The sequence below is a fragment of the Oncorhynchus gorbuscha genome, linkage group LG01 (assembly GCF_021184085.1).
Source record: "Oncorhynchus gorbuscha isolate QuinsamMale2020 ecotype Even-year linkage group LG01, OgorEven_v1.0, whole genome shotgun sequence".
In the NCBI taxonomy this organism is placed as follows: domain Eukaryota; kingdom Metazoa; phylum Chordata; class Actinopteri; order Salmoniformes; family Salmonidae; genus Oncorhynchus; species Oncorhynchus gorbuscha.
Window position 1 is genome coordinate 6186696 of NC_060173.1, and position 21262 is coordinate 6207957.

At 47.2% G+C, this 21262-nt stretch overlaps 1 protein-coding gene across 1 annotated transcript in view; it reads left to right on the forward strand.

Moving 5' to 3' along the window:
- Window positions 1–16391, forward strand: part of LOC124032045 (potassium/sodium hyperpolarization-activated cyclic nucleotide-gated channel 3-like) — a 43061-nt gene extending 26670 nt beyond the window's left edge. The window contains exons 5-8 of the mRNA XM_046344050.1: window positions 4321–4467; window positions 5561–5801; window positions 9102–9266; window positions 12106–16391. Of these exons, the coding sequence (XP_046200006.1) occupies window positions 4321–4467; window positions 5561–5801; window positions 9102–9266; window positions 12106–13862 (2310 nt within the window). The 3' untranslated portion in view covers window positions 13863–16391. The remainder of the gene's footprint in view (window positions 1–4320; window positions 4468–5560; window positions 5802–9101; window positions 9267–12105) is intronic.
- Window positions 16392–21262: the final 4871 nt, after the last annotated feature.

Consider the following 21262-nt stretch of genomic DNA (forward strand, 5'->3'; position numbering starts at 1 on the left):
AGTACTGGTACCCTGCACATTGACTCAGTACTGGTACCCTGAAAAACAGCACATTGACTCAGTACTGGTACCCTGCATATTGACTCAGTACTGGTACCCTGCACATTGACTCAGTACTGGTACCCTGCACATTGACTCAGTACTGGTACCCCCCCGGAGCAAGAAGGCATTGACTCAGTACTGGTACCCCGCACATTGACTCAGTACTGGTACCCTGCACATTGACTCAGTACTGGTACCCCAGGATACATTGACTCAGTACTGGTACCCTGCACATTGACTCAGTACTGGTACCCTGCACATTGACTCAGTACTGGTACCCTGCACATTGACTCAGTACTGGTACCCTGCACTAGATGAAGAGACCTGAGTAGTAGCGCTCATTGACTCAGTACTGGTACCCTGCACATTGACTCAGTACTGGTACCCTGCACATTGACTCAGTACTGGTACCCCCCACCAAAAACTGCACAATCAGCCCTTGCCTCCCAGATAGCTGTGCCCCACTCTCGAGCCCGGCCAGTTGACTCAGTACTGGTACCCCCGGAGTAGCAAGCCCTAGGTTCCGGAGGCTCGGCATTGACTCAGTACTGGTACCCTGCACATTGACTCAGTACTGGTACCCCTTGCATCATTGACTCAGTACTGGTACCCTGCACATTGACTCAGTACTGGTACCCTGCAAAACTCAGGTACCCTGCACATTGACTCAGTACTGGTACCCCGAACCTAGCATTGACTCAGTACTGGTACCCCGCACATTGACTCAGTACTGGTACCCACAGCACATTGACTCAGTACTGGTACCCTCGAATCAGGAAAAGGATCAACATTGACTCAGTACTGGTACCCTGCACATTGACTCAGTACTGGTACCCTGCACATTGACTCAGTACTGGTACCCTGCACATTGACTCAATACTGGTATCCTGCATATTGACTCAGTACTGGTACCTCTGCACATTGACTCAGTACTGGTACCCTGTGTATAAAGCCAAGTTATCGTTTCTCATTGTGTATTTATTTCCTGTGCTATTATTTTTCTATATTTTTCTCTCTGCATTGTTTGGAAGGGCCTGTCAGTCAGCAGTTCACTGTTAGTCTACCTGTTAGTCTACCTGTTAGTCTACCTGTTAGTCTACACCTGTTAGTCTACCTGTTAGTCTACCTGTTAGTCTACCTGTTAGTCTACACCTGTTAGTCTACCTGTTAGTCTACCTGTTAGTCTACACCTGTTAGTCTACACCTGTTAGTCTACCTGTTAGTCTACCTGTTAGTCTACCTGTTAGTCTACCTGTTAGTCTACCTGTTAGTCTACCTGTTAGTCTACATGTTAGTCTACCTGTTAGTCTACCTGTTAGTCTATCTGTTAGTCTACCTGTTAGTCTACCTGTTAGTCTATCTGTTAGTCTACACCTGTTAGTCTACCTGTTAGTCTACCTGTTAGTCTATCTGTTAGTCTACACCTGTTAGTCTACCTGTTAGTCTACCTGTTAGTCTACCTGTTAGTCTACACCTGTTAGTCTACCTGTTAGTCTACACCTGTTAGTCTACCTGTTAGTCTACACCTGTTAGTCTACCTGTTAGTCTACACCTGTTAGTCTACCTGTTAGTCTACACCTGTTAGTCTACACCTGTTAGTCTACCTGTTAGTCTACCTGTTAGTCTACCTGTTAGTCTACACCTGTTAGTCTACACCTGTTAGTCTACCTGTTAGTCTACACCTGTTAGTCTATCTGTTAGTCTATCTGTTAGTCTACACCTGTTAGTCTACACCTGTTTGTCTATCTGTTAGTCTACACCTGTTAAGTCTACACCTGTTAGTCTACACCTGTTAGTCTACCTGTTAGTCTACACCTGTTAGTCTACACCTGTTAGTCTACACCTGTTAGTCTACCTGTTAGTCTACCTGTTAGTCTACACCTGTTAGTCTACACCTGTTAGTCTACACCTGTTAGTCTACCTGTTAGTCTACCTGTTAGTCTACAACTGTTAGTCTACCTGTTAGTCTACACCTGTTAGTCTACCTGTTAGTCTACACCTGTTAGTCTACCTGTTAGTCTACCTGTTAGTCTACACCTGTTAGTCTACCTGTTAGTCTACCTGTTAGTCTACACCTGTTAGTCTACCTGTTAGTCTACCTGTTAGTCTACACCTGTTTACGAATCATGTGACCAATACCATTTGATTTGATTGATTTGATTTGAGTATTGTCGTGTCTTTGTCTATGCCAGATTAAGTGATATGACATGCTATTCTATAAAATGCTTTCTCCGTAATTAATATTACCTGATTGAGCTAATCATGTCATTGTAATTAACTAAAGAGTCGGGGCACCACGAAATAATATTTATAGAGCTGTTATCTTCCGAATAAACTCTTAAAGATCTAGTGATATTTGACATCAATAGCAGTCAATATTTATCATCACCCTATTCCAGTCTCATTTGAAAGTTGTAAATTCTTGGTTATCTTCACGAACCCTGGCTAACAAGTTGAATCAGCAATACAAAATTGGGTTTAATTATTTATTTACTAAATACCTAACTAATCACACAGAATTACATATACAAAGAATGAATCATACATTGATTACAAATGTTGTCATAAAGGGAAACAACCCTAGTGGACGGAACAGATATGAAAGCTGGTTACACAAAAGAAAAGGGGTCTGGGTTTGAGTGAAAGAGCGGGAAGACTTGAGGAACAAAGGGAGAAGCCATGCTATCTTCAATACAGTATCTTATGCATTCCAAATTACCGCCCATAAATAATTACTCTGAGCTGCGCATCAGTAGGTTGGTGGTAGATGGAAGGCCGTGTTGCCCAACTGAGTCCTTTGAAGAATGTCTCTGGCTGTAAATTGGATACGTTGTAGCAACGTCGTTGTGTGGTAGACGGAATACTCTGTCTGTTCTTTCCTAGCCCACGTTTGCAGCTGCTGTTGCTAACTCAACGGCTAGGAGGTATCACTTCTGTAGTGAATAAGAGTTCAATGTTCATACCATTCGCAACAAAAGCTCACGCAGAGGTTGGCTTCGTTCTGTAGTTATTATCTAAACCATTCTGACATCGGACCGTCGTCCTCACATCTTCGGAACAGCAAGTTATTTGACCTTTTAACGCAGAGGCTGCAGCCCTCGCGTACTTGGAACAGGAGGTTCCATTTTCGTCAACGCTTTATATCGTGGAGGGAGAAGGGTGTGTCTGAAAAGTTTTATAACCCATTTCTCTTCACAGCGGCGGGCCACTGATTGAGCAGAGCCCTAACCTTATGAAAACCCAAATCTCTCATTTGGAAGCTAAAATTACATTTAATCTCTTCACCAATAAATTTATATTCAAACATTTATATTGAACAAGAATTCCATGTGAATCCGATAACTACAATGTGCAGACCTTCCACTGTAGAGTTTATGTCATCGTATCATTGATGAGAATGTCTCAGATGACAACCGAACTGACATCATATTCATTAAGTACCACTGCATATGTTCAATTGGTCGGATTACCAGAATATAGTTCATTTCCCCCAACTTCTGATGTTCCCAGAACAGGTGGAGCAGTACATGCCTTTTTAATTAATCAATGAATCAACTAATCAATTATCTTTGTCTTGTACAGTATAAACAGGTGGAGCAGTACATGCCTTTTAATCAATGAATCAACTAATCAATTATCTTTGTCTTGTACAGTATAAACAGGTGGAGCAGTACATGCCTTTTTAATTAATCAATGAATCAACTAATCAATTATCTTTGTCTTGTACAGTATAAACAGGTGGAGCAGTACATGCCTTTTTAATTAATCAATGAATCAACTAATCAATTATCTTTGTCTTGTACAGTATAAACAGGTGGAGCAGTACATGCCTTTTTAATTAATCAATGAATCAACTAATCAATTATCTTTGTCTTGTACAGTATAAACAGGTGGAGCAGTACATGCCTTTTTAATTAATCAATGAATCAACTAATCAATTATCTTTGTCTTGTACAGTATAAACAGGTGGAGCAGTACATGTCTTTCAATTAATCAATTAATCAATCAATTATCTCTGTGTCTACAGTATAAACAGGTGGAGCAGTACATGTCTTTCAATCAACTAATCAATCATCTCTGTGTCTACAGTATAAACAGGTGGAGCAGTACATGTCTTTCAATTAATCATCAATCAATTATCTCTGTGTCTACAGTATAAACAGGTGGAGCAGTACATGTCTTTCAATCAACTAATCAATTATCTCTGTGTCTACAGTATAAACAGGTGGAGCAGTACATGTCTTTCAATTAATCAATCAATTATCTCTGTGTCTACAGTATAAACAGGTGGAGCAGTACATGTCTTTCCACAAGCTTCCTGCCGGCATGCGACAGCGGGTCCATGACTACTATGAACATCGCTTCCAGGGCAAGATGTTTGACGAGGAGAGCATTCTGGGGGAGCTGAACGAACCGCTCAGAGAGGTCAGTGTGTGTGTGTGTGTGTGTGTGTGTGTGTGTGTGTGTGTGTGTGTGTGTGTGTGTGTGTGTGTGTGTGTGTGTGTGTGTGTGTGTGTGTGTGTGTGTGTGTGTGTGTGTGTGTGTGTGTGTGTGTGTGTGTGTGTGTGTGTGTGTGTGTGAGACATCAGACACATTATCATGATAATAATAACCTTCGCGGGTTCTGTCTCAATCACGCCTTAATCTCATTGTCGGAGTCCCAAATGTCACACTATTCCCTTTCTAGCCCACAGGGCTCTGGCATGTAGTGCACTACAGTATGTAGAGGATGGGGTTCCATTTGGGACTCAACCCCTATGACTGCAGTTATTTATCACCCTAATGATGGCAGGGCGTGATGCCTTCATCTCATTGGCTAGTAGATTGGACACATTCTGACTTTGTTGAGGGACGTATCCGTTCAATATTCTGTGTAGCACCCTATTCCCTATTTAGTGCCCTGTTTTTGATCAGGGACCATTAGGCTCTGGTCAAAAAGTAGTGCACTACATAGGGAGTCATTTGGGACAGGATCTATGTTTGCTGCAAATAAGGGACATAGTTTTTTTTACCTTTATTTAACTAGGCAAGTCAGTTAAGAACAAATTCTTATTTACAATGATGGCCTAGGAACAGTGGGTTAACTGCCTTGTTCAGGGACAGAACGACAGATTTGTACTTTGTCAGCTCGGGGATTCGATCTAGCAACCTTTACGGTTACTGGCCCAACGCTCTAACCACTAGGCTACGTGCCACCCCTCCACTCTAACCACTAGGCTACGTACCACCCCTCCACTCTAACCACTAGGCTACGTGCCACCCCTCCACTCTAACCACTAGGCTACCTGCCTACAAAATATTTATCATGATATCACTTGTGTAAACAATGATTGAATTGTATAATGTAGATCTGACAACCTTTACATATGATATATACCAATAGATCTCTGTTCATATGTCTCTTAAAAGTGTCAAAATGTTTATCACGATACCACCTTGCCAGTGTCCTGAATCTTATTCTCCTTTTTGTGTACTTAAAATGTAGTTTTCTTGTATTTCATGATTTCTGTCTTTGCAGGAGATCGTCAACTTCAACTGTCGTAAGCTGGTGGCTTCGATGCCTCTGTTCGCCAACGCCGACCCCAACTTTGTGACGTCGATGCTGACCAAGCTGCGTTTTGAGGTGTTCCAGCCCATGGATAGCGTTGTTATGGAAGGGACCGTTGGCAGAAAGATGTACTTCATCCAACACGGGGTGGTGTGCGTCATCGCCAAGGGCAACAAAGAGACCAAGCTGTCTGACGGGTCCTACTTTGGAGGTAGGAAAGATGTCACAGAGCCTCTGTTACAATATCCACACACACCGGCCAAACCCGGACGACGCTGGGCCAATTGTGCGCCGCCCTATGGGACTCCCAATCACGGCCGGGTTGTGATACAGCCTGGAATCGAACCAGGGTCTGAAAACACAATAAAACATGATAAAAACACAAGAAAACACAAGAAAAACACAAGAAAATGCCATTAAAACACAAATAAAACACAATTAAAACAATAAAACCACAATTAAAAACATAATAAAACACAATAAAACACAATTAAAACATGATAATAACACAATAAAACACAAATAAAACACAAGTAAAAACACAATAAAACAGCAAAAAATATAGAAAAGTTTGAATGTGGACGGTGTCAATACCTGCCCTGGGGGACCCCACATCGTGTCAATACCCGCCCCTGGGGGACCCCACATCGTGTCAATACCTGCCCCTGGGGGACCCCACATCGTGCCAATACCCGCCCCTGGGGGACCCCACATCGTGTCAATACCCGCCCCTGGGGTACCCCACATCGTGTCAATACCCGCCCCTGGGGTACCCCACATCGTGTCAATACCTGCCCCTGGGGGACCCCACATCGTGTCAATACCCGCCCCTGGGGGACCCCACATCGTGTCAATACCCGACCCTGGGGGACCCCACATCGTGTCAATACCCGTCCCTGGGGGACCCCACATCATGTCAATACCCGCCCCTGGGGGACCCCACATCGTGTCAATACCCGACCCTGGGGGACCCCACATCGTGTCAATACCCGCCCCTGGGGGCCCCCACATCGTGTCAATACCCCTGGGGGACCCCACATCGTGTCAATACCCCTGGGGGACCCCACATCATGTCAATACCCCTGGGGGACCCCACATCGTGTCAATACCTCTGGGGGACCCCACATCGTGTCAATACCCCTGGGGGACCCCACATCGTGTCAATACCCGCCCCTGGGGGATCCCACATCGTGTCTATACCCCTGGGGTACCCCACATCGTGTCAATACCCCTGGGGGACCCCACATCGTGTCAATACCCCTGGGGTCCCCCACATCGTGTCAATACCTCTGGGGGACCCCACATCGTGTCAATACCCCTGGGGGACCCCACATCGTGTCTATACCCCTGGGGGACCCCACATCATGTCAATACCCGCCCCTGGGGTACCCCACATCGTGTCAATACCCCTGGGGGACCCCACATCGTGTCAATACCCCTGGGGTCCCCCACATCGTGTCAATACCTCTGGGGGACCCCACATCATGTCAATACCCGCCCCTGGGGGACCCCACATTGTTCCGGGATATTAGTTTGATGTATTTATGGAATTTATTTGACAGAGACATTTGCCATTAATAAATATTTCAGTTTTCACTTAATATCAATGTTAATGTACCAGCGTTAGCCAAATAAGGCAGATTTAGCTACATTTGGACCATAGTCCCTGGAGATGAGGAGTGGCAATAGAATGTTGTCGAATCGGAACCCCGGGGGACCTCACATGGGTGCTGGAGGTTCCGGGGGAGATTTCCAGGGATGTTCTTCTCCAGACATAATCCAATGATTCATTAGATTAATTTATATGACTCTGTGTTTCAGACAAGACAATCATTTATACCAATCATCTCACAAGGGCTTTGGATTTAGTTGAGGTTGAACTTTGTGATGGAGTTGTTTCCACTGTGTCTATTAAACTGTAACATGAGAATATAATCCATTCAACACGAAGATTAAACCTGAAATGCGTGTTATGCCTGTGCACTGTATTGAACAAGAATTCACGATAAGCAAAAGATTTGTGAAATCTAATAAATAAATAGATTAAAAAACTAAATAGAACTAAAGGAGGCCAGAAAGAGAGAGAGAGAGACACAGACAGGCAGGAAGGCAGGCAGGAAGGCAGGCAGGAAGGCAGGCAGGCAGACAAACAGGGTCACGTACAGACAGACAGACAGACAGACAGACAGACAGACAGACAGACAGACAGACAGACAGACAGACAGACAGACAGACAGACAGACAGACAGACAGACAGACAGACAGACAGACAGACAGACAGACAGACAGACAGGGTCACGTACAGACAGACAGGGAGGGAGGGAGGGAGACGGGGAGGGAGACAGGGAGGGAGACAGACAGACAGCTTCCCTTGATAATACTCCTACATTGTTTTTATATTGCTGATCTGACGATAGAAGGATCACGTAAAGACAGACAGACAGACAGACAGACAGACAGACAGACAGACAGACAGACAGACAGACAGACAGACAGACAGACAGACAGACAGACAGACAGACAGACAGACAGGGTCACGTACAGACAGACAGGGAGGGAGGGAGGGAGACGGGGAGGGAGACAGGGAGGGAGACAGACAGACAGCTTCCCTTGATAATACTCCTACATTGTTTTTATATTGCTGATCTGACGATAGAAGGATCACGTAAAGACAGACAGACAGACAGACAGACAGACAGACAGACAGACAGACAGACAGACAGACAGACAGACAGACAGACAGACAGACAGACAGGTCACGTACAGACAGACAGGGAGGGAGGGAGGGAGACGGGGAGGGAGACAGGGAGGGAGACAGACAGACAGCTTCCCTTGATAATACTCTTACATTGTTTTTATTTTGCTGATCTGACGATAGAAGGATCACGTACAGACAGACAGACAGACAGACAGACAGACAGACAGACAGACAGACAGACAGACAGACAGACAGACAGACAGACAGACAGACAGACAGACAGACAGACAGACAGACAGACAGACAGACAGACAGACAGACAGACAGACAGACAGACAGCTTCCCTTGATAATACTCCTACATTGTTTTTTTTACTAGAACGGAGCTTGGGTTGTTTTTATTTAGCTGATCTGACGATAGAAGGACCAGACGAGGTCAGAACGTTAAGTCCTGCATCGGTGAAATTAGTCCAGAAAACACTACTCTTGTTTTGTGTGTTTTATCGACTCATATTGACGATATGATCATTTACTCTGACTCCCTGTCCTCTGGTGCGTAACAGTACGTGGAGGCCAGCACAAACAGCTGTGTTTCATAATCAGACGTTTTGTAACCGTTTACTTTGGAAATCAAATACTCATATTGTATAATGTGTTTTACATAGAAATAGGGCACAATAGTGCTCCTCTCCTCAATATCAAAAAATATAATTCTATGAAATAGGTTTAATATTTCATGCTACGTGTGCGGACAAAACTAAATCCAAGTGGTCGGTTGACATCGAGACCTGAATCCTTCTTCTTTTCCCTGCAGAGATCTGCCTGCTGACTCGAGGCAGAAGAACGGCCAGCGTTCGCGCTGAGACATACTGCCGGCTGTACTCTCTGTCTGTGGACAACTTTAACGAGGTCCTGGAGGAGTACCCCATGATGAGACGGGCCTTCGAGACCGTGGCTCTGGACCGGCTGGACCGCATAGGTGACAACTTACAGAGGGCCATCAACCTAGGATTGGTTTCCCAAAGCCTTCGTAGCTACAGTAGTATGATATTCCTCTCAAGAACCTCTCAACAACCTAACACAATTTGTAAAAATGAGGCATATTGCTGTTCTACCAAAGTGTGCCTGTCACTGTGCCCGTCACTGTGCCACTCACTGTGCCACTCACTGTGCCCGTCACTGTGCCACTCACTGTGCCCGTCACTGTGCCCGTCACTGTGCCACTCACTGTGCCCGTCACTGTGCCACTCATTGTGCCCGTCACTGTGCCCGTCACTGTGCCTGTCACTGTGCCACTCACTGTGCCCGTCACTGTGCCACTCACTGTGCCCGTCACTGTGCCACTCATTGTGCCCGTCACTGTGCCCGTCACTGTGCCTGTCACTGTGCCACTCATTGTGCCCGTCACTGTGCCCGTCACTGTGCCCGTCACTGTGCCACTCACTGTGCCCGTCACTGTGCCACTCATTGTGCCCGTCACTGTGCCCGTCACTGTGCCTGTCACTGTGCCACTCACTGTGCCCGTCACTGTGCCACTCACTGTGCCACTCACTGTGCCCGTCACTGTGCCACTCACTGTGCCACTCACTGTGCCCGTCACTGTGCCAGTCACTGTGCCTGTCACTGTGCCCGTCACTGTGCCCGTCACTGTGCCCGTCACTGTGCCCGTCGCTGTGCCACTCACTGTGCCACTCACTGTGCCACTCACTGTGCCCGTCACTGTGCCAGTCACTGTGCCCGTCACTGTGCCCGTCACTGTGCCAGTCACTGTGCCTGTCACTGTGCCAGTCACTGTGCCCGTCACTGTGCCCGTCACTGTGCCAGTCACTGTGCCTGTCACTGTGCCACTCACTGTGCCACTCACTGTGCCCGTCACTGTGCCACTCACTGTGCCAGTCACTGTGCCACTCACTGTGCCCGTCACTGTGCCTGTCACTGTGCCACTCACTGTGCCCGACACTGTGCCACTCACTGTGCCCGTCACTGTGCCACTCACTGTGCCCGTCACTGTGCCACTCACTGTGCCCGTCACTGTGCCCGTCACTGTGCCAGTCACTGTGCCACTCACTGTGCCACTCACTGTGCCCGTCACTGTGCCCGTCACTGTGCCACTCACTGTGCCCGTCACTGTGCCACTCACTGTGCCACTCACTGTGCCACTCACTGTGCCACTCACTGTGCCCGTCACTGTGCCCGTCACTGTGCCACTCACTGTGCCCGTCACTGTGCCACTCACTGTGCCCGTCACTGTGCCCGTCACTGTGCCACTCACTGTGCCCGTCACTGTGCCCGTCACTGTGCCACTCACTGTGCCCGTCACTGTGCCCGTCACTGTGCCACTCACTGTGCCCGTCACTGTGCCCGTCACTGTGCCACTCACTGTGCCCGTCACTGTGCCACTCACTGTGCCCGTCACTGTGCCCGTCACTGTGCCACTCACTATGCCACTCACTGTGCCCGTCACTGTGCCCGTCACTGTGCCACTCACTGTGCCCGTCACTGTGCCCGTCACTGTGCCACTCACTGTGCCCGTCACTGTGCCCGTCACTGTGCCACTCACTATGCCACTCACTGTGCCCGTCACTGTGCCACTCACTATGCCACTCACTGTGCCCGTCACTGTGCCCGTCACTGTGCCACTCACTGTGCCCGTCACTGTGCCACTCACTGTGCCCGTCACTGTGCCCGTCACTGTGCCCGTCACTGTGCCACTCACTGTGCCCGTCACTGTGCCACTCACTGTGCCCGTCACTGTGCCCGTCACTGTGCCCGTCACTGTGCCCGTTACTGTGCCCGTCACTGTGCCACTCACTGTTCCCGTCACTGTGCCACTCACTGTGCCCGTCACTGTGCCCGTCACTGTGCCCGTCACTGTGCCACTCACTGTGCCCGTCACTGTGCCCGTCACTGTGCCCGTCACTGTGCCCGTCACTGTGCCCGTCACTGTGCCCGTCACTGTGCCTGTCACTGTGCCAGTCACTGTGCCCGTCACTGTGCCCGTCACTGTGCCCGTCACTGTGCCTGTCACTGTGCCCGTCACTGTGCCACTCACTGTGCCAGTCACTGTGCCTGTCACTGTGCCACTCACTGTGCCCGTCACTGTGCCACTCACTGTGCCCGTCACTTTTCCCGTCACTGTGCCACTCACTGTGCCCGTCACTGTGCCACTCACTGTGCCCGTCACTGTGCCACTCACTGTGCCCGTCACTGTGCCACTCACTGTGCCAGTCACTGTGCCCGTCACTGTGCCAGTCACTGTGCCTGTCACTGTGCCGGTCCAAGAGCAGCTCTACTGCACTATAGGTTATCTCTGTACGGTTCTTAATGCATTTTAATTATAACCTGGAAGGATTTTAACTGGCTGAATATGTGAAAAGAAAGTGTGAGAATTAAATTCAGGCAAGCCGATGGTGATTTCTTATGTCAGCACATTTGACTGTTTTAATTCAGAAGGGGAGAGATATCTCGTTGCCCTGAGGTGAAAGCATTGTGTAAAAAAGGCCCTCATTTAGCTGTGGTTTAATGGATGGCAGGCAGGGTTTGATAAGCCCTACTGTGGTGTGCAGAACCAAGGCCTCTCTCTAATTCTCGTTCTCTCTAATTCTCGTTCTCTCTAATTCTGTTATCTCTACAATTCTGGTTCTCTCCAATCCTGTTTCTCCCCAATTCTGGTTCTCTCTAATTCTGGTTCTCTCTCATTCTGGTTCACTCTAATTCTGGTTCTCTCTAATGATGAATCAAATATGACAGCCACACCCAAAGATGACTGCAACAGATACACATACTAATCTTTCTCTCTTTGACTTTCTTCTCTACAGGAAAGAGGAACTCTGTGCTCCAACACAAAGTCACCCAGAACTCAGGAGCTGTGAACCTCCTGGAGAACGCGATCATCCAGAGGATTGTACAACAAGACCGGGACATGGCCATCCAGAGCAACATCTCTCCCCTGTCCCTGGATCCCAACGCCCTATCTCCCACCTCCACCCCGGGGGTCATCTGGGCTCCCTTGGTCCAGGGCCCCCTCCAGACCGCTGCAGCCACCACCTCCCTGGCTCTGGCCTTCTCCCACTCCCATCTCCACGCCCAGCTCCCTCCGATCCTCTTTCACCGTCCGCTCTCTGTCTCCGAGTCATTCAAGGATCCTAGAGGCCAGCGTCTGCAGAGGGGCATGTTTGTGGGCGTGTCCAGTGGCTGTGGCTCCGAGGCTGCGTCTCCGGACAGTTCTGTGATGTTCTGTTCTGGAGTGGACACTCCGATATTAGCCTCGCTCCGGGCGCAGCATTTAGTCTCCACAGCCTCCTCCATGTATCCTCTGTCACCTCTGACCTCCATGTACCAGCCCACCTCCTCCATCACCTCCACTGACTCCCAGGCTCAGCCCAGCAGAGCCTCTCCCTTCCCCATGGGCCAGGCCTCCATCCGGGAGTATCCACCCTCCTCCTCCACCTCCACCTGCATGGCCCAGCTCCAGCACCACCACCCCTACGGCCCACCAGGGACCCACCAGCAGGAGGCATCAGGGAGGCCCACCATGGGCACGCCGAGATACCCAGCCCACTCAGCCCCCTCTGGTTCCACTCTAAGCCCTCTCATCTGTAGCCCTGTCAGCCCCATCCTGAGCCAGCTACAGAACTCTCACACTACCAGCGCTCAGCAGCAGCACGTCAAGATTGGACCTGGTCATCAGGAGAGAGCAGGTCACCTCCTCCTCCCCCACTGTCCCTACACGACCACAAGCCCTAGCAACCCCACCCAGCACCACAGCTCCAGTGGGTTTCCATCTATATCTATCCCAGAACAGGCCAGCGTTGGAGGTGTTGGAGGTGTTGGAGGCGTTGTAGGTGTTGGAGGCGTTGGAGGTGTTGGAGTCCCATCCTCCCTGGTGCATCACAGTCTGGCAGGCCTCCACCCCGGCCTCCACCCCAGTCTCCTCCCACAGGTTCTCCCAGAGCACTCTGCTCATTCTTCCCACTTTGCCCTGGCCTCGCTGGCCCAGTACGGGTCAGGGGATGGCTCCCCGGCCTGTACCCCACCGGTAACACACAGCCCCACCATCCAGAGCCCGCTGACAGGCAGGACGGTGCTTCAGCTCCACAGCCAGCTCCACAGCCAGCTCCACAGCCAACCCTCCAGCGCCAATGGCTCTCACAGCTCCCTCACCCCACAGACATCATGCCCTCCCCAGGTAGATGGGAGAGGGCTGAGGGCAGAGTGCAGAGGGCAGAGAGCAGAGTCCCTGGTGGATCTCTTCATGCAGGATGTCAGGACTATCCCCACTGTTTCCACCTCGGGCTCACACAGCTATCTACCCCAGGAAGGGGCTCTCTCCATACCGCCTCTCTCCATATCTTCAGGGGGGCTTGGTTCCTCTCTTCCCATGGTGGGTGGCAGCAGTAATAAATGGTACAGCCCCACCCCAGGGCACGCCACTCCTCTGAGTCACTACACTCCCATGGGATCTGAACCTCCAACTGCCGTGAGCCAAAAAGCACCGAACTCTTCGCATCCCAACCAAAGTCGTCCTGTTACCGGGGCAGAGGACACAGTCTCCAATCTCCCTTCCAACTTGTGAGGTTTAAAAACACCCTCCTGCGATGCTTGAACTATGGGGAAATTGTCTTTGCTATTGGCATTGTGTTTTTTTAAATTGCTAGTGTAGGTTTTATATTATTCAAGGAGGGTGTGAGGGAGTACGTATCTATATTGCAGGAAATAGACTTAGGAGAAAGATGTATTTTTTTATGCAGAGTGAATGAACAGAGTGAGTTCCCAGCGGACGAAAACTAGTTCTGGTTGTAAACAATTGGTAATGATGTCCTTTCAGCCATCTTTGCCCACTGGGTTAAGTATTTTTCTACAGTACAATGCTACTACTACTGTACTATGTTGAATGTGGAGGTACTGTACCAATATGGATGGCTGGATAATATTAAACCACAAGAAAGTATATTGACCAATTTCCGATAACATAAAATATATATTCTAGCCTATATCCTCACGTTGTAATTTTGTGTAAAAGTATTTGTTAAACATGCATATTTATCTAACCTTTGACCCTTATAGAGATTATAACAACATAAAATATTGACCTTTTTTAATTAATATGATATTTTCTCAGTGTATTGTGGTTCCCTTTTTCACTTCCTGTTGTGGAAGTGTGGAGAACGTGAGGCCACCCAAAGTAAAGGACTATGACTGAACTGCACTTTGGTCAATTTCAGAGATTAACTGAAAACAAAATGTAGATGGTATGTCTATCAATATCTTGTTTCAGCCACATTGGATGGATCCGTGTGTATGTGTTCTAAGAATATATGTCTACATTCTGTATACATTTTTAACTAGATATCTAAACATAATAATAGCTCATCAAAAGACATGAATACATGTTTTTGACAAGTGACTGTGGATTTTGAAGTAAACCGTTTGGAAATGAATCATTGGGTTTTGGATGAAAGTAAGCATTGTGAGAATACAGTAATCCTTGTCAGAATACAGTAAGCCTAGTGAGAATACAGTAATCCTTGTCAGAATACAGTAAGCCTAGTGAGAATACAGTAATACTTGTCAGAATACTGTAAGCCTAGTGAGAATACAGTAATCCTTGTCAGAATACTGTAAGCCTAGTGAGAATACAGTACTACTTGTGAGAATACAGTGAGGAAAAAAGTTGCATTTACGATAAAGATACAGAGATTTTACAGAGGTACATGTGAGGTCTGTGTGTGGACTGGTTGGCGTGACTCGACACAGTAATCTTTGTGTTTGTGTGGCTATACAGACAGTACAGTCAGAGGTACATGTGAATTGAATTACGGCTCTTTGTCCATAACAACAGTGGACAGATGGGCAACAGAGATGGGTTCGCTTGACTTAAACACGAGATAAACAGGAGATAGAGGTGTGTTCATCAGGCACCAAACAGAAGAGAACAGACTGAAACGGGGAGGGACTATCTGGACTTGTCCAATAAGAAAGACTCATTTTTGTTTTCTGTTGCAAAAATGTTTTTTTTTTTTTTTTTTTAAATGTTCCATTGTGTGGCCTAATGAACAAGACTCAGGTTTGGATACACAAGGGGCTCTATTGAGTCTGTTTCCCTGGTAGAAATGTAATGTTCATTTTCCGATTTCGCAGATATATGCAGTGTTTACCTTGAATGCGGTCTCAGCTAACACGGGAACATGGCCTCTAAAATTCAATCACAGCTGTAACGCTGAATTTAAAATGAAAAAATAACGGATTGAATTAGAGCCCAAAGGTCTGTGAATGGTGTCACCACTGAACAGTTTAATGTCTGAGAGACAACGATGATGTTTATATTGCACCAAATCAAAAGGGTCAGAAGTTGTTACTTTGAGAACAAAGATAATAAACTCCTGGGTGTCATTTTTCTGTATATTTTCCTTTTGTTTTTTGTTGTTTTATGATTTAAGATTATCTAGTCATTATTATTATCTTATACGAAAATGTACTATCCCCTTGTCCAGTTATAGAAATGATTGTTCTGGTCGCCGTGACGACGTTCTCTAAATCACGTTGTCCACAGACATAGGAATGAGACATCTGTTGAATTGATCATGATTGAGCAATGACTAACTCTTATTTTGAAAAGGTTACTTTTATTCTGAAAGGGTCAACAAACCAAAGGCCTCTACATTTCACCCAGTATCTCCATATCTATATATCCTGCTATTTGTGTATATAATAACATGTGTTTATGTTTGACTATTTTATTTATCTGACCTTTGACCCTGTTATCTGATCTCTGACTTGGGCGAATATTAAACTGATCGCAAGGTCATGCCCTTGAGAATCCAATCGCCTCAGTTGCCTGGTTACTGGGGGTCCCTGGGAGCCTGAGCTGGCAGGTGAGGGCAGGTGTACACACACAGTCCTGTAGTGACTCTCTGTCTGACCCTATAGGCAGGATATAAATCACATCAGTCACTACTCAGCCACTCCTCAGTCACTGGGCCTGCTACTGGTGGTGGATCAACCCCCCATTACTATTCCTCTCATTCCTCTCCTCCATCCTACCCCTCTCCACTCCTCTCCTCCGTCCTACCCCTCTCTACTCCTCTCCTCCATCCTACCCCTCTCCACTCCTCTCTTCTCGTCCGTCCTAACACTCTCTACTCCTCTCCCCCGTCCTACCCCTCTCCACTCCTCTCCCCCCGTCCTACCCCTCTCCACTCCTCTCCCCCGTCCTACCCCTCTCCACTCGTCTCCTCTATCCTACCCCTCTCCACTCGTCTCCTCTATCCTACCCCTCTCCACTCCTCTCCCCCCGTCCTACCCCTCTCCACTACAACAGAGGCGCCGCGTAGATTTGGAATGAATATCAGATCAGCTCTTAGCCTAGTTAGTAAAGCTACAATCTGGAATTCATTATATTATATTCCAACGTAGACGATTCCAATCCTGATCCCAGATTGTACCTTTAAGATGGAGGTGTTAATGTGTTACTGTGTGTTTTATTTCATAAATATGTATTTTATTTTTGTTCCTTTTTTGACTTCCCCGTCCCGTATGTTTCCATGACGACCAATGATAAACAAAATAATATATATATATATATTTTTTTTTGAATAATGTTGAATTGGATGCAATAATAAAAACACATTTCTGGTGAACGACTGGTATCTGTCTATGATGTCGTGATTCCCTGTATAAATATGAGCAGTGGGTCGGTACGGCGTGAGATTTGAACATCTGCTGAAATTCCATTAGAAAAGTCACCGAGTTTTAATCCGGATTATAATTCTGCTTTTTAACTGCCCCGCGACATCTAGTGTTGACATGTCAAATGGACAGGATTATATATTATATATCTTATATATATATTATATATATATATATATTTTATATTCTATTATATTCGAATATACAGAAAAGGATCTGACATTGTGTATGATTATTTTATTTTAATTTTATTTTTTATTGATTTTTATTGATTTCATACTGTAGTTATTCACACCTGTCCAACGAAGCCACTGGCCACTGCTTTGGTAATTGTCTGATTACTGCTACCATTTTTCCTCTAATCTTCTGCCTGTAATGCAGCTGTCAGACCAGTTTAGTACATACCGTATGACTATCAAGGTCATGTATCCATGTCATGCTAATATACACACTTGCTAATGGTATTTTTCTCTGTGGCTTTGATGGATAAACTAAATGCCTTCAGTTAGATGGTTTTCAACGCCACTCTGGGATTTCTTTTTTTTACAAAGAACCACTAGATGGGGTGTGAGACTTCTCTGAACGATGTCAGATTGTTGTTATTGCATATGAAAGACAGGAAGTAAAAGATTGGACATCTATTCAGGCAATATTGAGTAGAATATATACTTATGCTTGCGCTACATTTTGTAACACGTGACTTCGCTCTGGTCCAGGGCGTGACCACGACTACACATGGCTGAAATGACCTGGTTACCTGGTTACCCAACCACTTGTCCCAGTGGGTATATGCAGTTATATGCCATATATTCCTGTTATTTTAGTTGCCTCACTTCTTAATCCCCAGGATGCATATCAAAGTAGTGGAGGTGTACGCTGTATCATTTCATAAGGCTTTCTAGCCTCTCAAGGAAGTCGACCTTTTTCTCCAAGTTGGACCTTTAGGAACGTCTGGTTCAGATACGGGAAGGAGACGAACGGTTGACCTTTAACCCGACTAGCGGGCACTATGAGTACCTGGTTATGCCGGACTGATCAACGCTCCCGCAGTGTTCCAGACCCTGGTCAACGATGTGGTCCGTACCTGTCCGTGACCTGCTGCTTTTAACTCTCTAGAGACAGCAGGAGCTGTAGAGATACTCTGAATGATTGGCTATGAAAAGCCAACTGACATTTACTCCTGAGGTGCTGACCTGTTGCACCCTCGACAACCACTGTGATTATTGTTATTTGACCCTGCTGGTCATCTATGAACATTTGAACATCTTGGACCCTGTTCTGTTATAATCTCCACCCCTCAGAGCCTGGTTCCTCTCTCTAGGTTTCTTCCTAGGTTCTGGCCTTTCTAGGGAGTTTTTTCCTAGCCACCGTGCTTCTACACCTGCATTGCTTGCTGTTTGGGGTTTTAGGCTGGGTTTCTGTACAGCACTTTGTGGCATCAGCTGATGTAAGAAGGGCTTTATAACTAAAATTTGATTTGATTTTCCCGTTCGGTTCAGGAACACGTCCGACAAGTCCTTCAGCGTCTCCTGGAGAACTAGTTGTTTGTTAAAGCTGTGAAATGTGATTTCCATCGCTCCACTATCTATATTCTGGGTTACGTCATCGCTGCAGGGAACATTCAGATGGATCCTAGCAGGGTGAGAGCGGTGGAGGATTGGCCCGAACCCACATCCAGAGTGCAGCTTCAATGTTTCCTGGGATTTGCTCATTTCTATTGCCGCTTCCTCTGGGGCTACAGCACCCTGGCATTCCCCCTCTCTGCACTCACCTCACCCAAAGTTCTGGTCCCCAGCTGCTGACCGTGCATTTTTTAATCTCAAGCATCGATTCATTACAGCCGCCACCTGAATCTATCCGGATCCGTCCCATCAGTTCGCCGTGGAGATCGGCGTCTCAGACACTGGACTGGGTTGCCGTCCTGTTCCAGCATTCTGCCCGGGACTAAAAGCTGCATCCCTGCGCTTTCCTGCCCATCGTCTTGATCCCGCTGAGAGGAACTACGACGTGAGAAATCGGGAACTTCTTGCTGTCAAGATAGCGTTGGAAGATTGGAGAAACTAGCTAGAAGGGGCAGAACATCCATTCTTAGGGTGGACCGACCATAAGAACCTGTAATATCTCCGCACCGCCAAGCACCTTAACTCAAGGCAGGCTTTTTGGGCTCTTGTTATATTCTCATTTTAATTTGGCCATTTCACCCACCCTGGGTCCAATAATGTAAAGCCTGATGCCCTCTCTCGCTTGTATAGTTCCGCTGCTACACCGTCTGATCCAGAGACCATCCTGCCTACCTCCTGTCTGGTAGCTACACTCGTCTGGGGTACCGAGAGCCTGGTCCGCAAGGCGCAGCGTTCCCAGCCAGACCCAACTATCAATTTGTTTGTTTGCCCGGTCCCTGGTCCTGGAATGGGCTCATTCCTCTAACCTTACCTGCCATCCCGGCTCCTGACGGACCCTGACTTTCCTCAGACAACGGTTTTGGTGTGCCAACATGGTTCCTGATGTCTCCACGTTCATCGCCGTTCTGCACTGTGTGTGCGCAGAATAAGACTCCGCGGCAAGCTGGGGCAGGCCTCCTCACCGCCCCTGGTCCCATATATCCCTGAACTTTGTCACTGGTTTCCCTCCATCAGGTGGTGGATAGGTTCTCCAAAGCCTCCCATTTCATTCCCCTTTCCAAGTTACCCTCAGCCAAGGAGACGGCCCAGCTCATGGTGCAGCACGTCTTTCCCGGATCCATGGACTTCCGGTCGACATGGTCTCCGATCAGGGTCCTCAGTTCTCGTCACGATTCTGGAAGGCGTTCTGCACCCTCATTGGGTCATCACCCAGCCTGTCCTCCGGGTTTCCGCCCCAATCTAACGGCCAGTCGGAGCTAGCCAATCAGGACCTGGAGACAACTCTTCATTGCATCACCTTGTCTGTGTATGAATGGCACCACCCAGAAGTCCTTTGAAGAAGTGGCCTGGTTTTGCTGTTTGGTTCCGTTCGCCTTTTATCTTGTCTTGTTTAAAGGTGGAATACGCCCGCAACACCCTGCCCTGCTTGGCAAAACACCCTTCCCTGCTCGGCCACTGGTCTCTAACCCTTCGAGTGTTCCTTGGGTTACCAGCCTCCGCTCTTCCCTGAGCAAGAGGAAGAAGTCAGCATACACTCGGCCCAGATGTTCATCCCCAGCTGTCACCGTACCTGGAAGAAGAAGAGAGCCCGGTACGCTCCTCTTAAGACCACCTCTAGGTATCGACGACAGGCAGCTTGTCTCCACCCTCCACTAGGTGTCTCCTATTCTTCCCTATTATCCCCTGTGTATTTATACCTGCGTGTTCTGTTTGTCTGTTGCCAGTCCGTGTTTTTTGTCAGGTCTTACCAGCGTGTTTCCCGTTTCTCCTGTTCTCAAATTTTTGTTTTGTTTTCTTGGGGTAAAACGTGTGTTGTTCAATACAAACCGTCACGAAATGTAGCAAACGTTGAACTGAACTGAACGCACCCCAGACGTGTTTCCAATGAGTGAGCTCAGACACAGTAGTGTAGTTTACTCCAGAATCAGGAACCCTTTCAACCGGAGACCACTAAGTAAGTGTACGTGTCATCTCTTATGTTAGGATCGTGTCTCCTGAAATGACCGTAATAGCACCAGACAATGGGTTCTAAAAAAGTGACTTCATAATGCTTCAGAACTCGCATCATTACTTTTCATTGGCAATCTTTAGTGTCGCAAAAAAAGGATAAATGTTGGGTGGTTTCGACACTGGCATAAGAAATGTTATTATATTACATGTTAATGAACCATACAGTCGCCACGCCAACACCTGAGGTCAACAAAAGTATACTTAATGAACTTAATAGAGGGGTGGAAACAACAACAAGAGAGAATCAGGTGTTCATCTTTTTAATGGAAACCCAGTCATGCCCAGATCCCCCATAACCCTCAGCAACAACATGATGTTACCGTTGCCTTCAACATGTCAGTGGAGTCTTACCTGTCTACCAGGTGAGGAGAAGACCCACATAGAGCAGGATCCTCATTATATTCATAATCCACGTCAACGTACTGGACCACAAAGCCACTGACAACGAGTGACTCTGACATGCAGATGTGTGATTACGGTACAATGTACATATAGAAGGAAAAAAAAAAACATATACTTCATATTGTTCACTGTGAAAACTCAGTCAGGATAGGTGTGTGTTTTCAGTAGGGTGTGTAACCTGTTGAAGGATGACTTGGACACAGTAGGTGAAACACCTATGTAATACTAACATAGGAATTAAAGGAGTGTTGGA